Raw genomic sequence first — 27133 nt, 5'->3', positions numbered from 1 at the left:
TTCACTCTGTCACAGCTCTTTAACTTCATCCTCCCTCAGATAATGCTATTTGAATAAATGGCTGTTTTCATGAAAAATCTCGTGATAAGGAAGAGTTACATTAAAATGACACCATTAATAGGAAGGCAACATAGTCCTTTATTTTGCATGTGATGTTGGCAGTTTGAAACCCTTGACCTGACCATATACTTTGGAACTGCTTTTCTTCACAGCTGAAAAATTCCGGCATTTTGCTTTCTAATACCTTAAAAGAGATGGAATAGGTTAGCTTACTACTCCCTCAGAGGCTGATGAGTATTCAGTTAGAGTCACATTCAAAGCTAGATCCTAACAGATTTCAGGAGAAAGTGGGCTGGGATGTTCACTATTTGAAAAGCAGCTGGGATACCCTTCCAAAGAGTCTGCTTGACCCAAAACTCAGCTGGGATAGTCTTGAGAGAAAAAAACACACCATAACTTTTCACAAAGTTGCAAATGGACCTGTAGAAAAGAAATGCTGAAAGCATTGGTTTTATTTCAAGCCTCAAGGAGAAGTTGACAGATAACAGAGATCATGTATATTGAACAATAAATACCTAAATACTCTTAAGAATACTAGTAAGAGCCAGTAAGATCTTCAAATGAAAATAGATTATTTTCTCAGGAAGAAACCTGTCTATTTCCCAGGATTTCACTGGTACTTAAGGTTTCTATCCATATCAGTATGAATACCATACTTTGAATAGTCATTGAGAATGTGTCCCTCCACTTGCCCACCTTATTTTATTATCAAAATATAGGTATAGTGATGTTTCTTACATACAGAAAAATAACATACACCTTCTACATTACCTTTTGTTTTAGGAGATAAGAAACTTTCACATGTATTCCAGTTCAACAAAACTGCTGAGAACAAATACAGTTCTTCAGCCTATTTTATGGACTCCAACACAAAAGATGCTGAAACTGGTAAATCAAAAGTCTTGGAACATACTCAAATCATGTGAAGAAACAGATAGATACTGTAGGCTTCAGCCTTCATATCAGTTTTCAACCGGTCTTCAGTCTTCATAAGTTTTCAGTTGTTATGTACTTGGGTTCAAATACCAAAAAGGTGGATCTGAAAAGGAAGAAAACAGTTTATTAGACTGAAATCTTGCACACTGCCAGTTTAGAAACAAGTAGTACATAGAGGATTGGGCATATTTGGAAGTAATAATTGAAATCATGACAGAAATTATATTTTCTCTGAGGTGATGTAAATGTGATTGGCAGTCTCCGAGCATTATCCTGAAAAATCTGAAGAGAAAAATACTTAAAGCCAGGACAAATAGTTCCATGTTCTCTTACATGGAGTTATTCCCAAAACTGTATGCAAAATCACCTCTGCAGAGCTATTTGGCTCCATGTGTAGCAGCCATGACATTGACATCTGCCATTATCCGCAAGCGCTTCTCCCAGGAAGAGAACAATTTTATTTTTTTTTTTTCACTTTCCCAGATTTCTTGTCTCTTAACATTCATTATGACAGTTTTTGGTTGCCCAGACTGACACTACTGTCAGAGCATAAGTCAAAGTATTTACAGAGTACAAAATGCAGAAAATCATGGCATATATTGCAGCTGTGGCTGCTCTTTTGCCACAGTTCAAGTTCGGGCATTAATGCTGTCTATGTTCAGAAACTACACCTTTCTGACTGCTCTGTGTTTCTTTGCAAGTTTAATACTCTTGATTAGTAATAGTGGAAAGGTTAATATTCCATTAGTAATGCTTATTCCCAGGTATTATGCAACAGTTTGATGACATTTTTTTCAAGTTGGTAAAAATGTGTATATTTATCAATGTATGTATCTGTTCAGATAAATCAAACAACAGCTATGTGATATTGAAAACTGGAGACTTAGAGCAAGTCAATAGTGTTTTAGGAGGATCTAGGATATCAGAAGATACTGCATCTGACTGGTAGACCTTCTAAACCCTCCTGATGAGTCACCTCAGCCTCTGCTTTACCTGTTTCAGATCCCTGAAGGAACAGAAGATGGTACAACAGCCCCAGGGCCACCTGAGTGCAGCCATGAGGTCCCACAGCAACGCATAGCATATCTGCCAGAGCTCTGCTGCTCATTTTGCAGCCTGTTGGGTGTTAGCTCTTTCCGGGTAATGAGGAGAATTGTGTTTTCCCTGGTGACTTCTGCACATCCTCTGTACTATCTCTATGTGCCTCTGCTTGCCTCTCACTAGCTGACAAGCTTCTGTCCCTTGTGGCCAGCACTGCACAAAAAGGGCATGTGTAACAAGAAGTCTTGGCCTGGTCTTACAGCTTTGAGATATGTGGGAATGCTTCCGCAGAAAGCTGCGGCAAGGCAAAAATTAAAACCCTCTGATCACAGAACAGCTGAAGCTGGAAGGCACCTCTGGAGACCATCTAGTCCAGCCTCCCTGCTCAAGCAGGGTTCACTAAAGCAGGTTGCCCAGAGCCACGTCCAGATTGTGGGACAGTTTTTAAAATAAAGAAATAAAGGCCAGAATAGTCTCCAACATTTTTTTAAAGTTTTTTTTTAAGTTTAGTTTTCATGGCTAAATCACTTCAAAATGTAGTAGGTTTTAGGGAGCCTATCCTCCTTCTCCTCCTGGGGCCAGTCCAGGGGACCCCAGAAGTGCACCAGACCTTGTTCTGCAAGGGCACAGGGGTGTCACATAGATCAAATTCACATATTCTGGGTGGGTAAACTGTACTGACCCATAAAACTCACTTGAAAGTAGGATGCTTTAGTTTACATTCTGTCCTAAAGATCTGTCATATTTAGAAAAATAAATCTTTATTCTTTTAAAATGAAAAGAATTAACCTTCTGTGCCACAAACTAATTTCAGCACAGCGTGGAGACCGACTGAAATACACTGATGCTTCTGAAAGTATGGAGGACCCCTTGCAAAGAGTCAGCATGAAGTAACTGCATTGTGTGATTTTTCTGTTGTCAGGGCATGGCAAAAGAATCTTCAAGTGTTTCTGGAAGTTCAAGCAGTTTTTATATAACATTGGCAGAAAAATATATGCTACTAAGCATCTGTATAAATGCATCTGCAAACAAGAAAAGTGTTTGTCAAAACCTGCATCCTATGAAAGAGATACTACATGGTATTCTGGAGTATATATAATGGCTTAATTATGGACTGATTGTGTTTTAGGAAAAACACCTTTGCACTCTTTCTTGTCATGAGATGTTGCCATGCTCTACCAAAGACCAGTCCCTCCATCCCTCCCTCCATTCTTTTCAGCATATTTCACATATATTCCTCCCATGCTTAGCTAATTTTGGGGAGTAAGGGCTGGCTTGGGGTGTTTTTGGCATTATACAATTGTAAAAACGTCCTATTTCAGCAATACTAAATGTCAATCAACATGTTATTTAATTTTGGATCCTTATAAGGGAAAGAACAATCTGCTTTCTGTGGAGAAGAAACATGCTTTAAAGTCCAAATATTATAAGACTCCAAAGAACTAATCCAGGAGATAAACCAACAAATTCTTCTGAGGACGTTATTGTTACTATAGAAACACGCCTACATCCAGAACTTTGTTGTGAGGTAAAAAAGGAGAATTTGCTTCATTAATCATTTTTACTCTCCTGTCACAACTTGGTCAATGGGGATGCTGGTAACGACAGGGCAGTGAGCCATGGAGGTAAAAGTATCCAGTAAACATAGACTGAGCAAGTTGTTGTTCAGAGCTGGGGCAGAGGGGGCCTTTCCTTCAGCTACCAGGTTGTGTGTTACAGAACCTAACACCAAAACCTTAGTCATCTCCCACTAAAAGACACCTACAGCTTTGTAGTTATTGCTTCAAGATTAAAAATGTCAGCCTGCACCCCCTGCGCCTGCAATGCAGTCATGGCCCTGTCTTCTTGCATCCTTGGTCCAACAGAGGGGTTTTTTAATTTGATGTTTCCTTATGCAGATTTTCATTAACTGGTGGATTGTGCTGTTGCACGAAGTCACTGGGGCAAGTACTGAAGCATGAAATTTAGAATTGAATGGACAATATTATTACTGAAGTTTTATCTAGTATAGGAGCAGAGACAAAGATGTAACAAAATCCCAGGCTTCAAAGACTACAGATGCTTTTCTCTGCCATTCCACCACTGCTCTCTTTTAGGTTTCACTAGCACTGCATGTATGCATCCACCTGTCCTGTTCTCATGTTCCCAAGAGCCATCAAAGACCATCCTCTACATACGTAAAATACACCCAGGAGCCAGAGCTGGGCTGTTATTTCCCTTAGATACCATTTTAGTGATTTTGTTACAAAGCCACAGGTTATGAGCCAGGTTGTTGGCCAAACAGAATACAGAAAGGCAGATCAAGGATGTTCCCCGGGGTGGTGTGGAGATTTGCAGTGTTTTTACTTCTGTCTCTCTATGGCAGTTTCTAGAAGCAGCATCATGCCAAGATGAACATCAAGAGTTGGCACCCATGACATCCCTCTCTGGGAGCAAAGGCTGGCTTGCTGAGGTGACAGCCGTGCTCTCTGGCAAGTACATTCACTTGGTTGGAGTTTGTTGGATTTAGAAGTCAGACAGGAACTAGGAGCACCCAAAACCACACTTCTTGAACGTCCCATTAGACTTTTTCATGCTCACTGTGAAGTAACACAGAAAGTCTCATGTGAAGGCAGGAAAGGACCTTTAGGTACAGATCCTTGGGACCAATTTAGAAAGGAGAGGGCACTTGCAATGTCCATTTCTAACCCGCAGATCTCCCAGCTTTTTCAAGCAGCCAAGCCACATTTCAGAGATAGAAACAGACCAGCATGTGTCGTGGAAGAGATCTGCACTGCACTCCATCCAGCCTGGCTGTGCAGGAGGCCAGGGCTCCCCACGGACCTCCTCAGCCAAGGCACATTACCACCCTTGGCATCTCCTGCACCACGACGGACAGCATGCTGTTCCAGAGGGAGGGAAGCCGAGCTGCTGGCTCCTTCTTCCATGAAGAAGGTAAAATCATGTAAAATTATGCAAAAGCTGACATGATTTCAAACATAGTTAAACTCTCTTGAAAGAATCTTTACAAAGTTTAATAAAGATTAAAGCAGTAGCCTGCTTGAGAAACTATTGTCATAACTAGAGAAGTTAATACAGAATACCTTCTCTACAGAGATATTTCAAGAACATAAATTTAAAAATGCATTCGGAAGGATGATTTAAGTTCCCCATGGATATTCAGTAGACTTTCTAAGGAGAACTGCCACAGAGAAAACCCATTAACTTTTTTATCAGACTCCCCAGGAATCTCCCATAAATTGATTAATATCCAAACCAGAAAGTGACTTTGCCTCTATTTCCTCTGAAAAGGAGCTTATTTCTAGCCTGCCCTGCCTCTTAGTCCTAAAATGTCTTTAGCAACATACGGTCCTTTCTAAAAAAGATACTAAAAATTGGGTTTCTGCCAAAGTCATTATTAATAGTCAAGCACCCAGGCTCACATACTTGCCTCATTTTTTCTGTGTTTAATAAATATATATTCTAATATGGATAATTTTAGGATAATTTTTATTGATGGTACAGAGGTAAAATGATTTTTATATTAATTAAAAAAAAATAGAAACTGCTACCAAGTTATAAAATCTGAAGTAATGAAGACTAAACCAGAAAAAAAAGAATACATTAATTTTCTTTGTGGGTGGTTTCTTGAAAATTACATTTCATGCAAACTTAAAACATGAGCTTTCTCATTTGAGATTTTTTGTAGCTCTGGATTACAGAGATCATTAATACTAGGGGTTTTTTTCCTCTTTTCATGCAAATAGCTATGTACTGTAGTCAATTCTCTTAGGCTCTTTGTGGACAAAATAAATAAACTACTTCTTAAAGTCTTTTGCAGTGACCAATTTGCTCCAGTCCCTGAACCACTTCACAGCAGTTCTTTATATTCATTTGATCAACATTCTTTAAAAAAATGGGAGTAGTGGAGCTGAATGCTGCATTGCTGTATAAGCCTCACCAGCCCACAAAGAGTTCTTCTGCCTCCTGCACACTTTACACCTAGACATCAGACCAGCTCATTTTGTGATACAATTACAGTAACAACTCATAACCCCTGTGGAAGTGCAAGCACCCTTTTCTTCCACTGTAGCAGCCTGGAAAAGGTTAAAAGGAGCCCATTTCATCTTCTTGCCCAAATCAGTTAGGCAGGACTGCACTACGAGGGAGCTCTCAAAGCAGTCCTGGAGAAGGGTGAAAAATGAGAAGGGTCCGTATGAGATCTACATGTAGGAAACAAATGTGAGAGAACCCTTTGCAGGCTCCCATGGGAAGGGTGAGGGACCTTATTTTAAGCAAAACTCCCCACATGCCTCATACTAACCAAAAACGAGGTCCAGAGTTTCCACTGAGTGGCATGGAGAAGGCAGAGTGAACTGATCACTGCTCTTGAAACTGCCGTTCTCTGGCAGCACTTTGCCTGCCAAAGCTCACATTTAGGCTCTTTGTGGGGTAGTGAGGAAGTTCTTGATCCGTGTAAATATTTTGGGATGCAGCTGTGGGGCTCACAGGAGCTGCAGGACTCTCCTGCATCTGCCAAACCTAACAGAGCTAAGGGCTGCAGCTTCCAGAGGTCCATCTGCTGCTGTGAAATTCCTACACGCTCTTGCTCTAATATCAGTCATGCTAATTTGTGGCCTCTTATTTGGAGCTAGGTGGTGGGATGATGGGTGTCTCTGTCCGAGGCACTCTGGGGAAGAGTGAGCTCTAAAGAGACCTTATTTGAAGCTTCTGCAGGCATCTATGGGAAGAACGAAAGGCCTGTGCTTGTGCTGGGTAGCACAGCAGGTAAAGGCTTTTGGAGGAGATGCAGTGTGATCACAGGTGGGAGGTTTCAGCTCTGAGTCCCTCTTTAGAAGCAGTGTAATCAGCAGAACCATGTTTCGTGAAGCTGCCAGAATAATTGGGGTAGGTCCTGCAGCCTGCCCTCATGTACAACCTCTTCCTCTGCTTTGGTCTTGTAGTCCAAAACAACTCCCAAAACTTGGTAGTTGGCACACTGCAGTTGAGTGTGTAGGGAACTGTCTTCCCTTTTCCCTAGTTTGCCTGTTTAAAATGTACAAAATAAACTTTGCTTCTTGGGGTTTTGGATACACACTGGTTAAAGGTTGGATATGAAAAGAAATGACTCACAGCAATTAGCAGTTGAAACGAATACTTTGTTATGAATCTCTGTTTCCTACACAATCTTACTATTGCAAGGTTCCTACATTAGTTGTAATTACAACTTCGAGGCACCAAATTTTAAATGAATCAGAACAAACAATTTCTCAAGCTGCCTTTTAAAGAAATATTACTTGGTTTATACTTTTTTTTAATAAGGAGGTTTGGTTTTTTGGGGTTTTTTTGTTTGTTTGTTTGTTTGTTTTTGTTTTGTTTTTTTGGTTTTTTTTTTTGTTTGTTTGGTTTTTGGGGTTTTTTTAATATCATTAAATGAAGTCTTGCTTTCACCAGGGAGACTGTGTTTTGTCAGAAAGCCAATTGTGCTTCTGGAAGTGTTAGGCTGTGAAATTTGCAGAAAGTGTTTGTATGGATCTCTGAGGCCCAAAATCACCTGTAGTGTCATGGCTTATGCTGTGTAAAGCATTATGGTTTCCTTTGTTCTTCCTAATTTCGTCAAGCTCTAATAATGGTCCAGGTTACAAAAAATTGCACAGATCTAGGAAAAAAGACATAATTGATTCATGTGATGAAGAAGCAAATTGTATCAAGCTAATTGACATCTTTCTTACTGCCCTACACTGTCCACCTAGTATTTTCTGAATATTGTACAAATTGATTTAAGTAAAGTATCTTCCCCTGGGTTTGCTTGAAGAATGCCAACCACTTTATCATTTTATGTCAGTCATACCAGAAATCAAAAGGAGATATGTTTTCCAGTGAAGAACATGCCTATAAACTCACATAGACCAAGAGAAGACAATAGGCTGAAAACTGTGAGGGAACTGGAAAGGGAAGAAATAAGTTCTACTTAACTGGACTGTGTAAGACCCAGAGGTTCAGGACCCTCTTGTAGTGGTTATACCTCCCTTGCATAGCAGGAAGCAGTGGAGTGGAATTTTGACATAATGTGAAATGAATAAAATAATTGCTTTCACAAAATTAGAGGGAGGCAACTGCATATACTCAGGCAGCAAGGAATAAATATTCTTGCCTGAGTATATGTTTTACTTCTGTTAAACTGTTTTGTGAGTCAGACTTTTTTTTTTTTTTAATAGCCTGCCAGACCACAGGCAGCACATTTGTCTTTTGAAATTTAGACTAGGGGTGGCTAGGACTTCATGACCTTATGTTGCACAGTCCAGAGACCCAGAACATCTGCAGATGAGGGTTTGGATCTGCAGAGTACCTCAGTCAGTTCCTGCCCTTCTGGAGCTTCCAAAATCCTTGGAACTGATTCCATGGAGAAGAGGCTTTTTTTCTGCCTCCCCAGCCACCCACTTCCCCTGCCACACATTTAATGAGGTGCATACAAAACATTATTTATGAGAGGTGCACAACTCTATTAAGAAACTGTTGTCAGTATAAGTAAATTGGCATGTGCTCCCTCTTCTACCCAAAGAGGCAATAAAGATCTACAGAACAGGGTAAATAATCAAGATTTGTATTATGATTTGCCTTTGAGGTTTGTGTCAAATGCTTCAGCAATGGTTTTAAGCTTGATTTAATTCCCTAAATGTGTTAACAACTAACAACCATTGAGTTTGTTTTCTAATGCAACTCATTTAATGCACAGTATAAAATACAGTAAGGATTGAATTACATGGGTATGCAATTATAGCTGGAAAAATGTATTGCAATGAGCTTTTCAATTTATAGGCAGGAAATGAAGCTCTGTAATTATGTGGCAACACAAAACCAGAGCAGTGAAATTGGACTCTAGTCCTTTCTTCTTCTAGGTCTACTATCAGTAAACATGACCTTGTCCCATTCTCCCTTCTGTGTAGCTCAAAGAAGATTCCTGGTGAGAATGTAGTGAGAAACTGGTAATTTACAGATTTAAGAAGAGTCCATCATTGCCCAAAGCATGCAGGGGTATCTCGCTGTAGTGCTGGTGAGCAATAGGACAGTACCCTATGGTAGGTCAGCTCACTCACTCAAACATCCTTTTAGGATGTAATGATTGCAGTAAAGCACCCCTCAGCATAGACCAATTTAAGTGAGTTTTGGAATCTGCCCTGTTCTGAGGTGAGATGCCATAAAATATACTTGTGAGAGGGGAAAGGACAAACTCACAACCCTCCCTGTCCCACACCAGACAAGACTTAAAATTTTAAGTCAGAGGGTGAATGTGTTGAACCTCTTAAGTTGCTTAACTATGAAAGTATGGTTCACAAAACACAGTTCAGATACCAAGATGACATGATAACACCAGTTTCATGTAATGCTTTTTAATAAAATATTTTATAGAAAGTAAGGCTAAAAGAAAACCAAATTGTTAATGAGTAAGGGATTCAGTCTTATCTTGGAGAAAACACACTTAGTAGGAATTGTACCTACAGTATAATGTTTTCTTCATAACAGTGATATTCTCTGAAGAACAGTTTAATTTAAAGAATAAAATTAGCTCTATGTTTCCACAGAACACACTCTGGATTTCATGCATCGATATGAACACTTACTACCAAAGGGTATGATCTTCAGAGTAGAAAGAGCTGTGTTTGAATACTCTCACTAGGAATTGTGCTTCAGCTGAAGTAATTTTGGTTACTTTTGTGATCATCTAATTGCAGAGACTGGAAGACAGACGGAACAAATTGAATGAGGTCTTTGCTGGTGAGGGTTGAGAGAGACTGGAGCTTCAGTCTGAAAAGGGCTGGTGAAGGAAAGGCTGGGCTGGCAGACGAGCTATTCCCTGAAAAAGCCTGCTTCTGGGCTATGGCTGGGGATTTTATGCCAAAGTTCTGTTAGACATATGAAAAGAAATACTGATAATGAATCTAGGATAGGGATTTCTCATGGAAAGTAGAGAAACTCTTGTTAATTACTAGCAAAACCACAACATCCAGCTCTTCATTTTAAAATAGCCCTTATTAAGGTACTTCTAGTGACCTCTCCCCTCAGAAGCTGATGGACTTCAGGCACATTTCTAGCTCTATGGAAGATGTTTTACGTGATCACTGAATATTAATTGGCTTCTGTTACAGAACTGCAGAACTTAAACATTAATTGGATCAATGCTGATTCCTACTTTCAGTTACATAATTCTTAAATGAAATTTCTTTGTACTTGTATAATTGTTTTCAGTAATTTGAGAATAGAGAGTATTTGCAGTCCAAGCAGTTAAGCTTGATTAAGCTGGAAAGAGAATCCACTAATCACATACATAATGCATAACTGAGCTATAAAAGCTTTTGAATCAGAGATCTCTAGCAGGTACATTCTATGTTATGCTGCTGTTAGTGTTATGGTTTACCTGATTTAATAGGAGGAATATATTAACAATTTTTAATGGTCTAACCAAGAAATATGAATGCTCTATTTTTTTTCTCTTCATGATCATAGAACCTATAACTAGTTGCTTATGCAATACAAATATTCATTGTGTTAACAAGAATTAGCATATGTATCTTTGTAATACAGAATACTGAATATTGAAGCATAGATGTTTAATGTGGAAAAACGGAAATTGCAAAATCTGTGTTAGTAAAGAGGAACCTCCCAGATGTTTCAAACTGTATTGTATATGAGATTAGACTGCTTACTAGTGACAACTTGCTTACTCTAAAGTCCTTGTTTCCTCTTTGCAAGAGAGGATTTGATATTCATAGAGGAAAAGTGGGAGTGAGAGAGTGATGTATATCTTGCTAACATTGTCAGGTTATTGTTTGAGTTTTTACTCCTATCCAGACTAAAAAGGAAGAGTAGCATAAAGCTGTTAATATTGCTTGCTTTGGCCGTGTGATCTGTGTGCTCAACATTAGCTGCAGGTGCTCGAGGTTTCTCTTATCACTGTTGAGGGAACCCTTTTAGCCCATACTCATTCCTTATTTCAAAGTGTCTATTTGGGTAAGCCGCATTTGATCTTCAGTTTGGTTGGAAAACAGATGGTGCTGTGTCTTACAAGCTGCAGTGTAAAGTCAATGAGATCTCTGCACTAGTTAATGCTGATCTGATGGAACTGCAAAATTAAGAGATTTGTCTTGTGGAGCTATGAAAGCTCTAAAAGAAAGCTCAACAAAGGGAACCGCTTTGCAGTCTTCTTGTATTTTCCTGTGCACACTGGTTTCTCGGATTGTCCTCTCTTCCTATGCTTCAAGAAAAGCAGGAGGTGAAATTGCCAATCTCCTTGATGTTGATTTAATAGTGCCTTTTTTTTCTTGCTTCTGAAGACAGATAATCTACAGACAAGTATTCTGAAAACCCTGTGAAGCCTGTCGAATGCATTGGAGATGAATTGTCTTCTCAATGATCTCAGAGCACATGCTTGACTTCAAATCCCAATAATCCTATCTATCTGGCACTTGGAATGTTTATGCAACTCCCAGCCAGCCTAGGACACCAGATAGCATTGAAAGTGTGGTGATGGAGTATTGAGCTCTTCCCTACATCCCTTTCTGAATGATGAACTGCAGTAGGTGACTACTGCTGAATATAGTAGTACATCTTCTAAAGTAGTCCTAAATAGGCAGCAGTAGATATATTCACAAAAAGCAACTGATTTTATATTTTCTAAATATCCTATCTTGGGAAAAGGTGTATTAGATATCTATAAATACATTATTTCTGAAAAATTCTGATGAATACCCCGTTGTAACTGATCAAACTTTTCCAAAAACTAAAGACTTAAACTCAAATAAGAATAGGTAAAACAAAGTTCTGGCTTTATTTTTTTGGTTTTTTGTTTTTTTGTTTTTTGTTTTTTTTTTTAATCACAGGATCAATAAGGTTGGAAAAGACCTCTGGGGTCATCAAGTCCAACCTATGACAGAACACGACCTTGTCAGCTAGACCATGGCACTTAGTGCCACATCCAGTCTTTCCTTAAACACTTCCAGGGATGGTGGCTCCACTACCACCCTGGGCAGCCCATTCCAAAGTCTAATCACCTTTTCTGTGAAGAATTTCTTTCTAATATCTAACCTAAACCTCTCTTGGTGCAGCTTAAGACTATTGCTAGTTGCCTGGGAAAAGAGGCTGACACTTCCACCTGGCTACAACCTCCTTTCAGTGGTTGTAGAGAGTGATAAAGTCTCCCCTGAGCCTCCTCTTCTCCAAACTAAACAACACCAGCTCCCTCAGCTGCTCCTCATAGGACATATGCTCTAGACCCTTCACCAGCTCTGTTGCCCTTCTTTGGAAATGCTCCAGCACCTCAATGTCCTTTCTGAATTGAGGGGCCCAGAACTGGACACACTTAATTTGTTAAGCTAATATGCTTCAAAAATCAGAATCTGAATGCAATCTTTCTACCTACAGAGTAATAGTTGAGTTTCCAGTTCAGGACAGAGTAGTGAAAAGTTATGTGGTTTTGCTAGGAAAAAAAATTCTCTATAGGTTGCATTTTCTACATTAGAACAATTGTTCCACTTAACACCTCTGACATTTATTGATATCTATAAATGACAACTATAAAAAGCTTACTTGGAGAAAGATGATATTCTGGACTGCTTGAATGGTCAACCAAACGTTTTCAGAGGTGTAAATTGCATCATTCATCTCAAAAGGATTCTGGTGCTAAGGCCAATCAGTGACAGCCTTTTTAATTTCCTCACAACTGATCAAAGCAGGCAAGAAGAGAGAAATGCTGTTAGATTTTTTTATAAGATTTTGATAATGCCTTGTTTAGCTTAGACATGGTATTTTGGAAAGTATTGCAAAGTCTGATCTGCTTTCCCTTCTATTCAAATGCATTTTCTCCCTGTTAATGAAGAGTATGCATGTGTCAGTGTCAGCCTTGATGTACTAGCAAGCAAAACAATTCTTAGAATTCAAGTAGCTCAATACTCTTCAATACCAAAATTCTTTTGTGTTGATGGATAAATAGAGAAGTGTGGTGGGCTGGCTCTGGTTGGATGCCAGGTGCCTGCCAAAGCTGCTCTATCACTCCCCTCCTCAGCTGGGCAGGGGGAGAAAAAACATAATAAAAGACTTGTGGGTTGAGATAAGGACAGGGAGGGATCATTCACCAATTACTGTAATAGGCAAAACAGACTTGATTTGGGGAAATTAGTTTAATTTACTACCAATCACATCAGAGTAGGATCATGAGAAAATAAAAACTAAATCTTAAAACACCTTACCCTCACCACTGCCTTATTCCTAGTCTTAACTTTACTCCCGATTTTCTCTACCTCCTTCCTCATGAGCAGCACAGAGGGACAGAGAATAGAGGCTGTGGAAGAGTTCATCACGTGTTTTCTCTGCTGCACCTTCCTAGGGAGGAGAAAACAAATGAATAGATTTTATTATACAGACAAGAAGTGCTAGTAATTGGGTGTGGCAAAGTGTGGCAGCAGCAGAACCTTCTGCATGGAGCTTTGCGCTAAAATCACCTGTTCAAAGCCTTGCTTTTGCACCACCTGGAGGCTGCAGGCTGCTCTGAAATGAATCTCTCCAAACTCTGAGAAATGTCATTTTTCACTTATGTCTATTGAGATAGCCTAATGTCTTGATGCTATTTAGCACCAAAACTCATTCCACCAGGCTTCTCTTTTGATGCCTGTGTCCACTGTCACTACAAATAATGCTTTACATAAACTCAGCATAACGTTGCCAATACTATTATGGCAAGAAAGTCCTAAATTAAGGTCGTCTTCTTTTTCCCTCCTGTTCTTCCTGACAGCAAACTCTTGTGCTATCGTTGGAATGTCAAACTATTCTTACCTCCAAGTCTTTGATATTAGGTGAGCTCACCTGTGTAGACTGTTACTTATGGATTTTTGTGTTTGTAACCTCCAGTAAAAAGATCACGTTTGAAGCTTCACTATCATTCATTGGGTGTCACAGGTTAAATGCCAGAACTAGGAATTGGGCTTTCATTTACATGTCAAACACAAACTTTTGGTGATATTAATTAAATCTCTATCTTATGCTGTACTGTCATACTATAAAAGATAAAGATGAAGCTACCTATGGCACAGAGAAATGTTGTTTAGATGGAAGTGATTCTCAGCTAGAAACTATCATAGAAGTATGCAGTGACATGCAGGTTACTTCCAATTCCTACCAGCTTCTGCCACAAAACATCCAGTGTCACACCTCAGGGATCTCTTACTGTTTATCTTTAAATGGGTTAGAAATTTAGGAATCACTTTAGGTCAACTTAAAACACATATTGCAAACAACTCTTTTGCAGTTTTAACCAGGCACTTGATTCCCAACGTATATTGCCTGCCAGTCTAGAACTAAGCAACCAATATGAAGGAAGATAATTGCACTGCACCATCAAGGAGCTGTCATTGGAATGGCTTTATGACTTTGAGTGTGACAAGATGTTATCTTGCTGCAGATAAGGTAAGACTGTTAATTCATGTAGACAATGTTTATAATTGCCTAGAAATTAATTAAACACAGTTTAAACATCTAGTTTCTGGAGAAAAAGGAAACTTCTCTTGTATTACTTTTCAACTACCACTTTCCACTCAAACTATGTTTAGAAAAGGAAAATCTAACACAAGTGCTTATGCATAAATGACTCTCAGATTCTGAACTGAGCTCATTACATTTGCATCTAATCATGGTCCATAAAGTTGGGGTGGTAGAGGGAAGAGGGGAGAGAAGGCAAGTGTTTGCAGAAGCTTCTCTACAGCTTGACAATTAGAGCAGAAGCTGCAAATCAGCCAGAACTAGAAGCTGCAAAATGAATGACCTAGGTCTGCAAAGTTTCATCTCTTCTCAGGAGACGAGCAGAGCTGAAAGTTACCAACTCTCCTTTGATGCACCAGAACGCTCTGGCCTCTTGTTTGGTCCTTCTCCAGGTTCTTGGCTTGCTGCTAGAGAGAACAGCCTCCACACAAAAGCTAAGTCACCTGCCCACAACTCTGCAGCACTTGTCAGTCTTATTTTAAATGATAGTAGCTCAGCATCCCTACTAAATGTTGTTATGGTGACCGTGGAAACCTAATACTGAGCACTGCATCTGTCTGCTTATCTACTGCTAATGATCCTGCTGTGTACAACTTCAAAAGGAAGGGAACCAATGGGTTGTTTTTTAAAACCTTCTGGATGATCAAAGAGGACAGAGACTACAAAACTATCCTTCTATTAAAAAATTAATGCTTAAGTTTGATCCCAGGTAAAGGAAGGGAGGGAGAAAAAGTCTCTTGGTACATCTTTACAGGTAGATTCTTTGTTTATTTAGGGCCTGCCCATGTTCCTGCAGAAGATGGTAAAAATTCTCTATGTCAGCAGCCTCCAGTGGGGCCCACAGCTGGTACAGCAGCTTGGAGAATGAGCAGATCAATACCGTGATCTGGAGATAAGTGTGTGTGTATGCAGACACACCTACTTTATTGGGAAGGCATTAACAGAGGGTAAGAACATGTATATGCTGGCACTGGACAGTTCCATATTCCAGAATTGCACAGTTCACTCTCATGGATATTTTCCTATTCCTCCCTTCAGCTCTTGGTGCCTTTTGCTGAACACTGGCAATGATTGAGTCTATGTGGGTAATTAACTTAAAACCAAACAAAATTAACAGGTGCTTAGGAAAGGTGAAGTAATGAAGTGGGGAGGAGTGACTTTTTAACCTCAAGTTAAAAATATAATTGATATGTTTAGTGCAAGTGAACAGCATAATTGCACGTTACCTTTTTATCCTCAGTAAAAAATTGGTCATAGCCATATGAAAGGTTTTATTTCCCACCTTTACATATGTACATGTACTTTCTGTAAATCAGTTTAGTTGGTCTCTCACTATATATTTGCTTGTCCTGTTGGTTTGTGTCAAGCAATACCACAACCCAGGTGGCACTAGATGCAAACCCCTGCAGTCAGGTAGACCCCAAGGTGATGAGAGGGTGCTCTGCAGCCATTCTGCCTATTGTAGAACAAGATAATAGAAGGCAGGCTGAACTTTAGAAGAAAATGACATGCTGATAACTGTTACCACTGATGGAAAACTATACCTTCTTGTCTGATGCTCAGCAATTTAGATTCCATATTAATCTGAGTTCTCAAAGATGTTCAGGCTTTTTCTCCTCACAAAATTTCCTTTCCTGCTTCTGAGTAGCGGGAGGAGATGCTGTGTTTTTTCTTGGTACTGTCTACTTTTCTGTTGTGATTGGCTGCTTCTGTTTTGTCATTTTGATGACTACTTCTCGCATGTGCCTGCCAAAGTTCAAGAAGTGTTTGGACAACGCTCTCAAGCACATGGTGTGATTCCTGGGGCTGTCCTGTGCAAGGCCAGGAGTTGGACTTGGATGATTCTTGTGGGTCCCTTCCAACAAAAGATATTCTGTGATTCTATGTGGTGAAATTGGAGCTATGGAAGCAGGCAAGCAGTGCTTCGCCTAACGCTCCCTTGCATCGCAGGCTGCAATCTCTTCTGCGCTTCATTTGTATCTTTACAAAATGTCAGCAAAAAATCTTTTCAAAAGTTAGTGCTACAAACTGAATTTCTAAAAGGCATGACAGATAATAATCTCTGCAGCTCTGAGCTGGCTCATAGGCAATAGAGCTGATTAACATTCATGGGTAAGGCATGAGTATCAAGAGTAACTAAAATTTATCAGATGAGATGGTGACTCCGGAAGGGAGTGGAAAAAGCATTCATTCTTAACCAGAGAATGGACATTCGGAAAAGGGAAAGCAAGTCATTACACCAGTTCCAGGATTTATTTCTTTTGAATCTTGTTTGATAACTAAAATGTAATAAAATGGAAAAAGTTTCAAATAATGAGGTACCTATTGACTAATGCAATACGAAACATTAAATAGAATAACAGCAGCAACTGCAACAACACTTCTCTAGAAATCTGATATTGTTTTTACTGGCGTGATTTTGGCCTGGCACATGAAATAGCTGCTGCCAGTGAACAATGGAGATTGATGTCACCATTGTAGAGAAGAGATGGACAAGATGGAATCCATGACTTGATGTGTGTCTAACTACTCACATAATGCTGGAGGCTCCAGCAAACACGCCTAAGAGAAGCACTTCGTTGTTTTGATAAGGATAGTTTTGTTTAGTATTGAACCTGTATGTTTTCTGCTGAGATGTAAGCCCCTCCTCCTGTCCCAGGCAAACAGGAAAATTCATGTATTGTCTCTTTCTCATAACAAATCGCTGTAAGGGATTCATATGAGACTTTGCCCTACTTCCAGATTTAAAACTGCAGCATAGTGAGACTGTAAAGATGGCATCTTATTGCCGTACCCAGTCTATTTTTAATCTGATCTGCTTACTTAAGGAAAAGTGATGTTAGCCTGTGCAGTCCTATTGCCTCATGAGAATAAAATAGGTGAGAAAGTGAAAACAATTCCCCCTTTTTTCCCACTATAAAGCAGTGTCTCCTAAATGGTGAAACTTTGTTCATGCTGCTGATGCACAAGCCTGAAAAATAGCTTCCATTCCTAGGCTGCCTCATGGGGAGTGAGTGTGGATTTTTCATAAACCTTTGAATATGATCTGGTGGTGTGCTGTCATGATAGACACAGCTTCCCTTAATACCATGAAGATTTTCTCTCTGGAGTATAAATGCACTCTGGAAGAACTGTGAAGCAGCATATTTTCTTTGCACATATTCTTGTTTCTGTTGTTTTCTCTTTTGCAAGGTCTACTTACTAATTGTACAATGGTCTAATAAAGTCATTACTTGGATTTACTAACTGGCAAATTGTTAAATACGCACAAATATTTTTCATCAGCTTAATTTAAAGGTCTTGCTTCAATCAATGGAAACTTTTCATCAGTTACTTTGTAGAATTTTTGGGTTTACTTGTCCTACTATCATAAAATATCTCAATACTAAAATAATACAAGCACATTCTGCAAAGCTACTAATCACAGAAGAAAGAGAAATATTTAATCTTTAGTGAGAGATATACCAGAGCCAATGTAGCTTGCTAGTCCATGGATTACTACAATGTCAGAAAAATTGCTGTTTGTAACTTCCATGCTTGCTATGTATCTCTAAAAAGTTGTGAGCAGAGCTGCATATTTCATTCAGGTTTTTTTAATTTGGCTGTTAAGATTAGCCTTAAAAAAATGGCTTCTGTACACTACAATATCTCTGCTTTTGTATAATATTCAGGAGTATTATACCAAGTAAGTCAGAGAACATCCCCATATCTATTGGAGGATATGGGGAAGGGAGCTCTTACTCAGCTTTGCAAGGACAAGGTACTATTTATGGACTAACGCACTCAAAGTGAACCTGAGGCATGTGGAACAGCATGATCACCTCAGTTACTGCATGGTGTGGGTGGACTTTTGTCTTGAATGGTATCATAGTAACTGACGATGCAGCAGGTGTGAGGAGAAGCCACAAAAAAAGGCCCTTTTAGATATGACAACGAAAGGAATAAATAAAATTTTTGTCCATAATTGGTGTCAAAAGGCAGGCTAAAATCTGTTGTGATGAGGATTTGTTTTGTTTTAGTAGAGAAATATATTTAAGGTTACAAGACATTAATTTTAGTAGCAGTTGAGGGCTAAAACTCTTGATATATATGTGTATGAGTACTGGAGGATTACAAAACACTATCTGCAGCTCAATGTTCAGGCAGTAACATTGGCTATGTTTTATAGGGGCTATTTTATTTCCTTTCCAATGTTTACAAAAATGCATTGAAAGCAATATAAAAATCCCATATGCGATACAAAGAGTGAAAATTACCTCTTCATTTCACAGTAAAGCATAAAAAATTGCTGTTTATCAACTTTTTAATGTGTGAAATCTCAACTGCAGGAGAAAAAAATAATTATTTTAATTTTTTCCTTTTTTTTAGCTATTTGATGCAACTAAAATTGATATTTCTGGCAGGCATTAAAAAAATCCTATTAGGGACATTTGCAATATCTTAGTTTTCTCTCTCTAATACAGATTCTAACCAAAGAATATCAAGGCTAGTATTTTTACTTATCTCTATAGCCAAATACTCAATTAAAGAACCCACAGTAGCCTGAAGAATGTCTCTCCCCCAGTCGTTCTCACAGGTCCTCAGTCTCACATAGCACTGCCATTTCCTGAAGTGCCATGGAGTTCTATATCCTAGGACAACTTTTTGTAATTTTTGTCTCTGGATTAGTATTTCAGGGACAATATCTGTATTTTGAGATAGTCAAGGTGAGTGTCCCTTCTTTAATGAAGATACCTAAGCATTATGTGATCTCTTCCTTACCTATATGCATGGTTTTAGTTTGCTTTCCACATACTGCCTCCTGTTCATCATGTTGCTCACATGGCTCACATTCCTCTAATTTTACTTGAATAGGAATTTTGCATGAGCCAGCAAAGGAAAAACTACATATAAGGAAAACCTTTAGCTCAAAACCAATAAAGGTAGGCTAGAAAAAGGAATATAAAAATGCACGTTAGAAGAAACACTACCAAGAAAGGAACACAAGGATCTAGTAATTTTTGATATGTTTTTACATGCTTAACTTGAGGAAAAACAGAAGACACTTGCAATAAAATTTTCTTGCAGCCACATTTCTTTTGAAAATATGACAAAGTGACCAATCACAGAACTCACGGCACTCTGAAGAGCCTACCTGTGAATTCACAGGCTAGATGTTGAAAGCAACTCCATTAAGATGGTGAAGTTTCACCAGCTTGAAATAGATTAATTGAGCTTGGTGAATAACTCTGCCTTAAATTTTTATGACTTGAAACTAGTTTGCTGGAGCACTTCTTGTTTCTGTTGAGAAATGCAGCTGCTCGTATCTACATACGAAAAGCCTATTTCCGTCTAGACAACCAGTTGTAAAGAATATTTTAACTACCTGGGACATTTGCTCTACATGTCTGAGTGAATAATCTAAACAGCGTTTCCAAGCCAGAATGTTGAGATCTGTTTTATAGGCTGTTGTGTCTGAGAACTATAACGCAATTTACGTGACAATAAAGTAAATGTAGTTATGTGCCATAGATGCATGATTTGAAGCAATAATGATGACATTAATCTTGATCTTTGTGATATTTTGATAGGCATGATTATACACACATGCTTTTCATCCACTTTCTCCATGTCTTTATGAGCTGTAATCGCTTATAAAGACTGTGAGGCACTGGTGAAAGTGATGTGGTGTGTCTGTATCAACTATTGTAAGTGAAAGTCTACTTTTAGACTATCAAGTGATGCTAGTATACTTTCAGCTACCAAAAAAAAAAAAAAAATTGCTAGAGGATGCTAGTGTATGTGGCTTTTACAAAACTAAGCTTTTCTATCTAGCTTTCCAATCAGCATGCACAGCAAAATCAAGTCTGATGCATTGAATTACACAAGGAGAAGCCATACTATTTAACGTATTGTTCTGTGCACTAAGCAGCTCTAGCATGAATGGGCCGGGGGGAAGTCTGGACAGTTCAGGAATACAGCTTTTGCAAGGTCATCTTCTCCTGACTCAACCTTTAAGAATATGATTTAAAAGCTTTCTGACTTTCCTCAGCAAATGCCCTTTGGCAGGATTAAACTGCACTGCTGCCAATCCAGCTCAATACCAAGCATGTTAATGAGGTGTCTTGGCCTTTTTATTAATTCTACAAGGAGGGTAGTCCATTCAGCAGTGACTGAGAAGGTTTAATCAAATAATCTCATTGTTCCAAATTTATCACCACAATAAAATAATCTACTAAAGAAATACAAGATGAAAGAACTCATTTTTCAATGCTATATCACTTTATACTAAGAAGCAGTGCAGCCTTGGGGCTCACAGTAGTGCCAACATCTGCCCATATGTGAGTAAAAGTGTAGTGAGATACAGTCTTTATCCATGACATGATGAAATCTATCCATTGTAGGTGATAAAAAGTTGGAAAGAGGACACCTTTTTGTATATTGTGGGGGGAAGTGAGGTCTGAGTTGCTGTAACAGAATAGTTACAGTACCTTCCAAAATTATTTCCAGAAAATCTGGAAAAATAAGTATGGTTAACTTACGAATAGGGTTTAAAATGCATACATGGAAGTAAGTGGCTATGCTCCACACTTTGGAAAAAATGTAATGCCTTTTTGATCTTCTATGCTCACAGATCAAAAATTCAGCTGTGGGTTTTTTAATGTTTCAGACACATGAGCAGCTTCAAACAGCTGCCATTAATTTTATACAATAAAAATTGCCTGTCAAATCAGTTTCCAAGTGTTCCTTTCTCTTCAGAAATCTCTCCTGCTGAGAAATCTGCACAGTCTAAGGCTACTGTCACACTTTCTGCATCAAACACCTTAGAAACTAGAAAAAAACCCAGTATGTTTTTCTGGAGACTGAGAATTATCAGTCTTTTCTTGGCACTAGCACAATATCCAGATAAGCAATTTAAAACTTAATATGAATATTGTGCCCAAATTCACTAAAGCAACTGCCTACCCTGAGCACAAATTCATTAAGAGTTTTCTTTCAAGTTCTTTCTAGAGTTCTTCACTCTCTGTTCTCTCCCCTATGTCTTTTTGGCTATTGCTTTTTTTTTTTAATTCCTTCCCCCACAGGCTAGCCAGTATAGACAGCTGTTCCTATGACTTTATCCTCTTCCTTATTCCCTGGCTATTTGGCTCACTTCTCAGATAAACCTGTGGTACAAGGACAAACTAGAGGTCATACACAGTATCTAGCCTTTCCTTAACCTCAGTTTTGCAGCCCATTATTTCTAGTACAAATAACTTGAAGTGACAGAACATGAAGGGATACCAAGGCTATATAGCACAACAATTGACTTTGAAATTCAAGCCTCTGTTTCTCAAAATATGGGCTATTGAAGAGGTCTGCTGTTCTGTATTCTCTGCAATTGACACCTCCTACAGTCCTTTCGGGGTCTCTTGCTGGAAGAAGGAAATGTTACTATTTTTCTGCTCTTTGCATTTCAGTTTTTGATTTGAACTGAAAAGAGAGGCACTGGCAGGGCTGGTATGCCATCAAGATATGACGAGATGTCCTAAATTTTTTTTCTGCACTTCTCATCTAACAACGGATAGCAAAACAAAAAATAGGTCTATTTTCCATTCCAAATAAAAGGGACTTCTATTTTCCACAGTCTCTGTCAAAGAAAGAAAGTGAACAGTTTATAATCAACCACTTCAAAGTAGCAGATTAAAATCAGCTTGCTTTAAAGCAGTATATCTCCCAGGAACTGGGACACTGACTCTGTATGTCCCTTCCTGACTGCAAAAGACTGCTACATCGTAATTTCCAGAGCTTTCCTGTTGCTTTCAGCAAGGTGTCATGACAAAACTTCTGATGCTGTTTTGGTTCTGCTATGCATTGTAGAGGTCTCAGAAGAATGTGAGAGCCCATGTGAAAAATGTGCTGCAACTTGTCTCGAATTCATCTGATTGCTCTCTCAAGCACAGTGTTGGTTTCTCTACTTGAGAGAACAAGTGTGCTTCTATTGAAGGTGGTCAGGCTGATATTTGCTTATTATTCAGTCTTCCACTTGGCCATTCTCTGCCTGCTGTATCACTTTTTCTTGGTTCTTTGGGTTTATTGAAACCAATTAAAGTTGGTATGAAATATTTTAAAACATGAATGCAAGCAAATATTATCTAGGATGGACTAGAAAGTTTCTAGCTATGTATTTTTTTGTTGTTGATCCAAAATATTTTGTGTGTGAAATGGGTTACATTCAAAGTTGCACTCCTATTTAGTCTAAACAGCATACTACAATTAGTCCTACTGACTGAGCTGGAGGCACTCAGCATATGCAGTAGCATTACATTCATGTGGATGTCAAATTTGACCACAGCCAGGGAAACTGAATAGTTTTGCCACACAAGCATTTCCACGTACTAAATAGCACTTTTATCATGTATAGTGTATTTCTGTCCAACACCCAAAAATTCTTGGGGCAGGAATATCTGATTAATGACTTGGGCTTATACCTTCAGTGCTAAACATAAAAATACTAGAGAAGCAGGAATATACATCAACTACAGAATTTTCAGTTAGAAGACTGCTTGCTTAAATCTCTCCTTGCTTAAGGAGGGAGTTGAGTTTTCTTCTAAAGACTCACTTCCTAGGGGTAATTTTTATGAACTGGAGAAGAAGGTACACATCAGCTTCATGCTGTAGTTTATGCAGTGGTGATTATTTTGTTGCCCAATGAAATATCATTGCTATCCTATTCTAATATGTCATTGTATCCTTTAAATCTAAAACTCTTATCTTGGGGTAGGGGTTGGGAAAAATAAAAAAATGCACTTACCTTCCTCATGAAGTGAGTCGTATTTTGATAAATGTAAACTTCCATCCCAGAGAAACAGCTGGCAAGCTACTATTGATGGGAGGTGAAAAAAATACAGTTTAAATTATATTTTCCTTTGACACAGCATCACATTGTAGACAACATAATGCTAATATATAATAATGGCCGTGCCTTTTAAGAGCTGGGTATCAGTCAAGCATATAATTTCATGTTGTCTGGAGAAAAGTAAAAAGGAGTATCTAACAGGACAGAATAAGTCACCACACTCTGGAATAATTAGTTATTGTTCCCTTGCCATAGGGCTCTGACATTTTAAAAAACATACTATTTCCTAACTATTCTGTGTTTGAACGATTGCAGGTGTTTTTTTAAAGTAATAAACTCTCGCTAGTGAGAGGTTCAGAAAAGCTGTTTATAGTGGCTCCAGCTTCATGATGCATACAATTTTGCCCACTATTCCTTAAATAGATATATACTGCTTAGCAAATTTTTTCTTTATCTCTTGTTTCTTACACACAGTAGCATCACTAATATATCACAACACTTTTTTTCTTCTCATATTCAAAATCTTAAACAGCTCCATAAATCTACATATTTCAAATCATATGAAATCCCACACTTTATCTTTTAATGTCCAATGCCATATTGTAATGTTTCAGTTTTAGCTACAATGCTTAAACATAATTAAAATAATATACATGAGAATTTTTACTTGCATGTCTCCAGCAGCTGCTATTTTTAAAGAAGAAACATCACTTGCATCGATGTTTGTTGATGTTGCCCTCTTACTATAATTTTGAAATGGCATATTTATTAAACGTTTTAGTGAACTTTAAAATGTTCACTCCCATGCATTTTTTTTTCTCTCTTGGAAGATTCATGCTCACTTCAAGTTTGTCAGTGCTGCCACCTAAGCTGTCCAAAGTCACTTTCCCGCATGACAGGAGAAACACCCATCTGTCATTTCATTTGCACCTCAAAATGGCAGCAGCTGGGGAAGAATAAAACAGCAGGAAAATTTTTATTGGACGGAAGAATGAGATGGTTCTGGCCTATTAAAGTGGATATGTGTGTAATAGGGTCTCTGACTTCCATGGCTATTCTCTGGTGCTACAGAAGATGGATAACTAAATATGTCAGTGATGGAGACAAAATTTCTCACATGGCTGACCAAATCTGCACCAGCCCATGCCAAGAGGCAGGTGAGTGCTCAGCAGGTGTCAGTCACTATTGGCTGGTCAACAATGTTCAGCTTGCTTGGTTATTAAAACCTTTGCTTGCTCTGGGACTCAGATATCTCCTGCCAATGTGAATTAGTCCAGTACCAAGCACAGCCAGCCCTGACTTACATTTCTGGACCTATAATTTTGGAGGAATTTGACACTAGATATATGTAGTATTACAGAGAATTCTCAGAATAAATCGTATCCTTGTCCATCACTTAAATCCAGACAGAGCATAGACTTTGCATATTGAACAATGCTGGACTTTGGAGGCCTGACTGAAATGATTAATTCCATTCATGCCTGTTATCAACATTCCTCCCCTAAATGTCCTAAAGAAACTTAAATCACAACAGTGATCAGTATCCTTAGATTTAGTGAGCATTATGTTTTCATCTTAACCAAAGTCATCCTTCTGCGTTGATTTGTGTACCCTGCAAATTGCTCTGTCACTGCTAGTAGGCAGCATCAAACACCTTCACAGTTACTCTCTGCGTGCACCGCTGGACCACTGCTGTTCACCTGTGTTGGGTTTTGGAACTGACCTCAGCAGCAAATATTTTTCCCCTTCACAGGCTCAAAATAAGGGTTGGATGGGAAATAAAATAAATTTAGTGCATTATTCAGTACACAGGTACTTAAGATTAAAATTAGTTTGACCTTCATCTGCTGGAGATTTTTTTTTACTTTCCCGTTCTGATAGTGATGTGGTGATCCTGTAATGTTACCTTTAGTGAGAGCGAAAGGTTGCATTTAACTGATCCAGCTCACTTCCACATTTGATACCTTGGTGGTATAATGTTCCAGGTAAACTGAGCTTGTGCAGCGGTGAAAGAGAACATTTTTTTTCTCCTTGGACTTGCGTTTTTCCTCCTATGAGATGCACACACACATACGAAAGAAATTTCTGCCTACGCTTATCTCTACTTTTATGTGGTTAAATTTTGTGTAAGTACCTATTATTAGATTTTAACCTTATTTTTTTTTTGTCTTCGTATAAAGTAACACGTATGCTCGCATGTTTATTTAAGTGTAACTGTACGTTTGCCACTTAAGTTGCTCGGCGTGTTTAAAAAAACAACAAAAATAAACGTGGTTTGATAGAAGGCTGTGCGGCCCCGCTGCTGCATCGGCGGCGTTACGGGGGCAATCAGGTGGGTGCGCTGGTCAGATGGAGCCCACGGTCACTTCAGGACCTGCCTCGCTCGGGCTGTCATGCACCGCCGCGCTGTTTCCAGCTTGCCCCCACCGAGCAGCTCCGGGAAAGCCTTCGCTCCCGGACCGAGCCGGGACCCGGCGGGTGTTCCCGGGAGAGGCGCGGCCGCCCCGCCCCGCGGGCCGCTGGCGTTGGTGGTGCCGGGGGCTCCCCCTGCTGGCGGCCGGCGGGAGCGCGCGGGGTGGGGGGCGCGGAGCGCGGAGCGCGCCCTGCCCTGCCCGGCCCCCGCCGCCGGCGCTCCGCGCTCCGCAGGCGGCAGCGGCTCGCAGGCGGCAGCGCCGGCCCGCCCGTCTCCCTGCCCGCCTCCCTCCCGCCCTGTCTGCCTCTGCCGCCGGGGCCAGCGCCAGCGCCAGCCCAGGGACCCTCTGCCACGGGGGCGCCGCCTCCCCCCGCTCCCCCCTTTCCTACCTTTCCGCCTCTTACCCGGCCGGTGAGTGCCGCCGGCTCGCCCCGCCGTGAAGCCTGGGCGCCCCCCAGCCATCGCTGCTGCTCCCCATGGGGATCCGGGAGTTCCCCAACGGCTCCGCGCGGGGAAAAGCCGCCACGCTGTGAGTACCGCCGCGGTACGGGCGGGAGGGCTGGGAGGGACGGGGGCACCCCACCCCACCCCACCCCACCTCGCCCCTGCCGGGGGCGCCGCCCGCTCCCGGGGGTCGCTCCGGTGGAGGGCGGCGAGGAAAGTTGTCGGCGCCGCGGGCGCCGTGCGGGCTCACCTGCCGGCGGGGGTCCCGCCGCCCGCCGCCAACTTCGCCCGGGGTCGGCGCGGACCGGCGGCGCCGGAGCCGCGGCCCCGGGCTGACGCCCCGCTTCCGACCCGCAGCGGCATGCGACGCTCCCCCGATGTCAGCCCCCGGCGGCTGTCCGACATCAGCCCGCAGCTGCGGCAGCTCAAGTACCTGGTGGTGGACGAGGCCATCAAAGAGGACTTGAAGTGGTCCCGCTCCGTGGAGGACCTCACCAGCGCGTCCGTGGGGCTCACCTCCATCGAGGAGCGCATCCTCCGCATCACCGGCTACTACGGCTACCAGCCCTGGGCCGCCAGCTACAAACGTGAGTCCCTGGCGCGGACGGGCTGGGGGGTTGCCAGGACGGAGGCGAGACGGAGCCGGCTGAGGGGGGTGGGTTCGAGGGGCCGATCGCTCTGTCGCTGGAAGAAAGTCGCCCTGTGGGACTAAGTGCTATGACTCTCGGCGGAGAATTCTGTGCTCATGTTGTCTGAGTCCTTAGGCAGTTGCTGGCTCACAGGAGCGTGGTGCTAAGAACGATGACAGCTAAATTCTGCTAAGAAAATAGGTCAAATATTTGTCTTAATGTTGCAGGCACACTTAGCGACGCTGATTACGGTGTTTGACAGCTGTGTAAGAGCCCCTGCACGTT

At 40.5% G+C, this 27133-nt stretch overlaps 1 protein-coding gene and 1 long non-coding RNA gene across 2 annotated transcripts in view; one reads left to right on the top strand and one right to left on the bottom strand.

The window, feature by feature from the left end:
• Window positions 1–494: 494 nt before the first annotated feature.
• On the bottom strand, window positions 495–26726 carry LOC135411353 (uncharacterized). The gene is made up of 5 exons (XR_010429109.1): window positions 26653–26726; window positions 23318–23386; window positions 13260–13392; window positions 7571–7675; window positions 495–1099 (listed from the first exon to the last, which is right to left on the bottom strand). It is a non-coding gene; the product is annotated as an uncharacterized LOC135411353 (long non-coding RNA).
• SLC35F3 (solute carrier family 35 member F3) overlaps window positions 26003–27133 on the top strand; it is a 172220-nt gene continuing 171089 nt past the window's right edge. Inside the window, exons 1-2 of the mRNA XM_064648805.1 lie at window positions 26003–26304; window positions 26577–26806. Coding sequence (XP_064504875.1) covers window positions 26252–26304; window positions 26577–26806 — 283 coding nt within the window. The 5' untranslated portion in view covers window positions 26003–26251. The remainder of the gene's footprint in view (window positions 26305–26576; window positions 26807–27133) is intronic.

This window comes from Pseudopipra pipra, chromosome 3 (genome assembly GCF_036250125.1).
Source record: "Pseudopipra pipra isolate bDixPip1 chromosome 3, bDixPip1.hap1, whole genome shotgun sequence".
NCBI classification, from domain to species: Eukaryota; Metazoa; Chordata; class Aves; order Passeriformes; family Pipridae; genus Pseudopipra; species Pseudopipra pipra.
The sequence above is the reverse complement of the archived record's forward strand: the minus strand, read 5'-3'. Positions and strand labels throughout refer to the sequence as shown.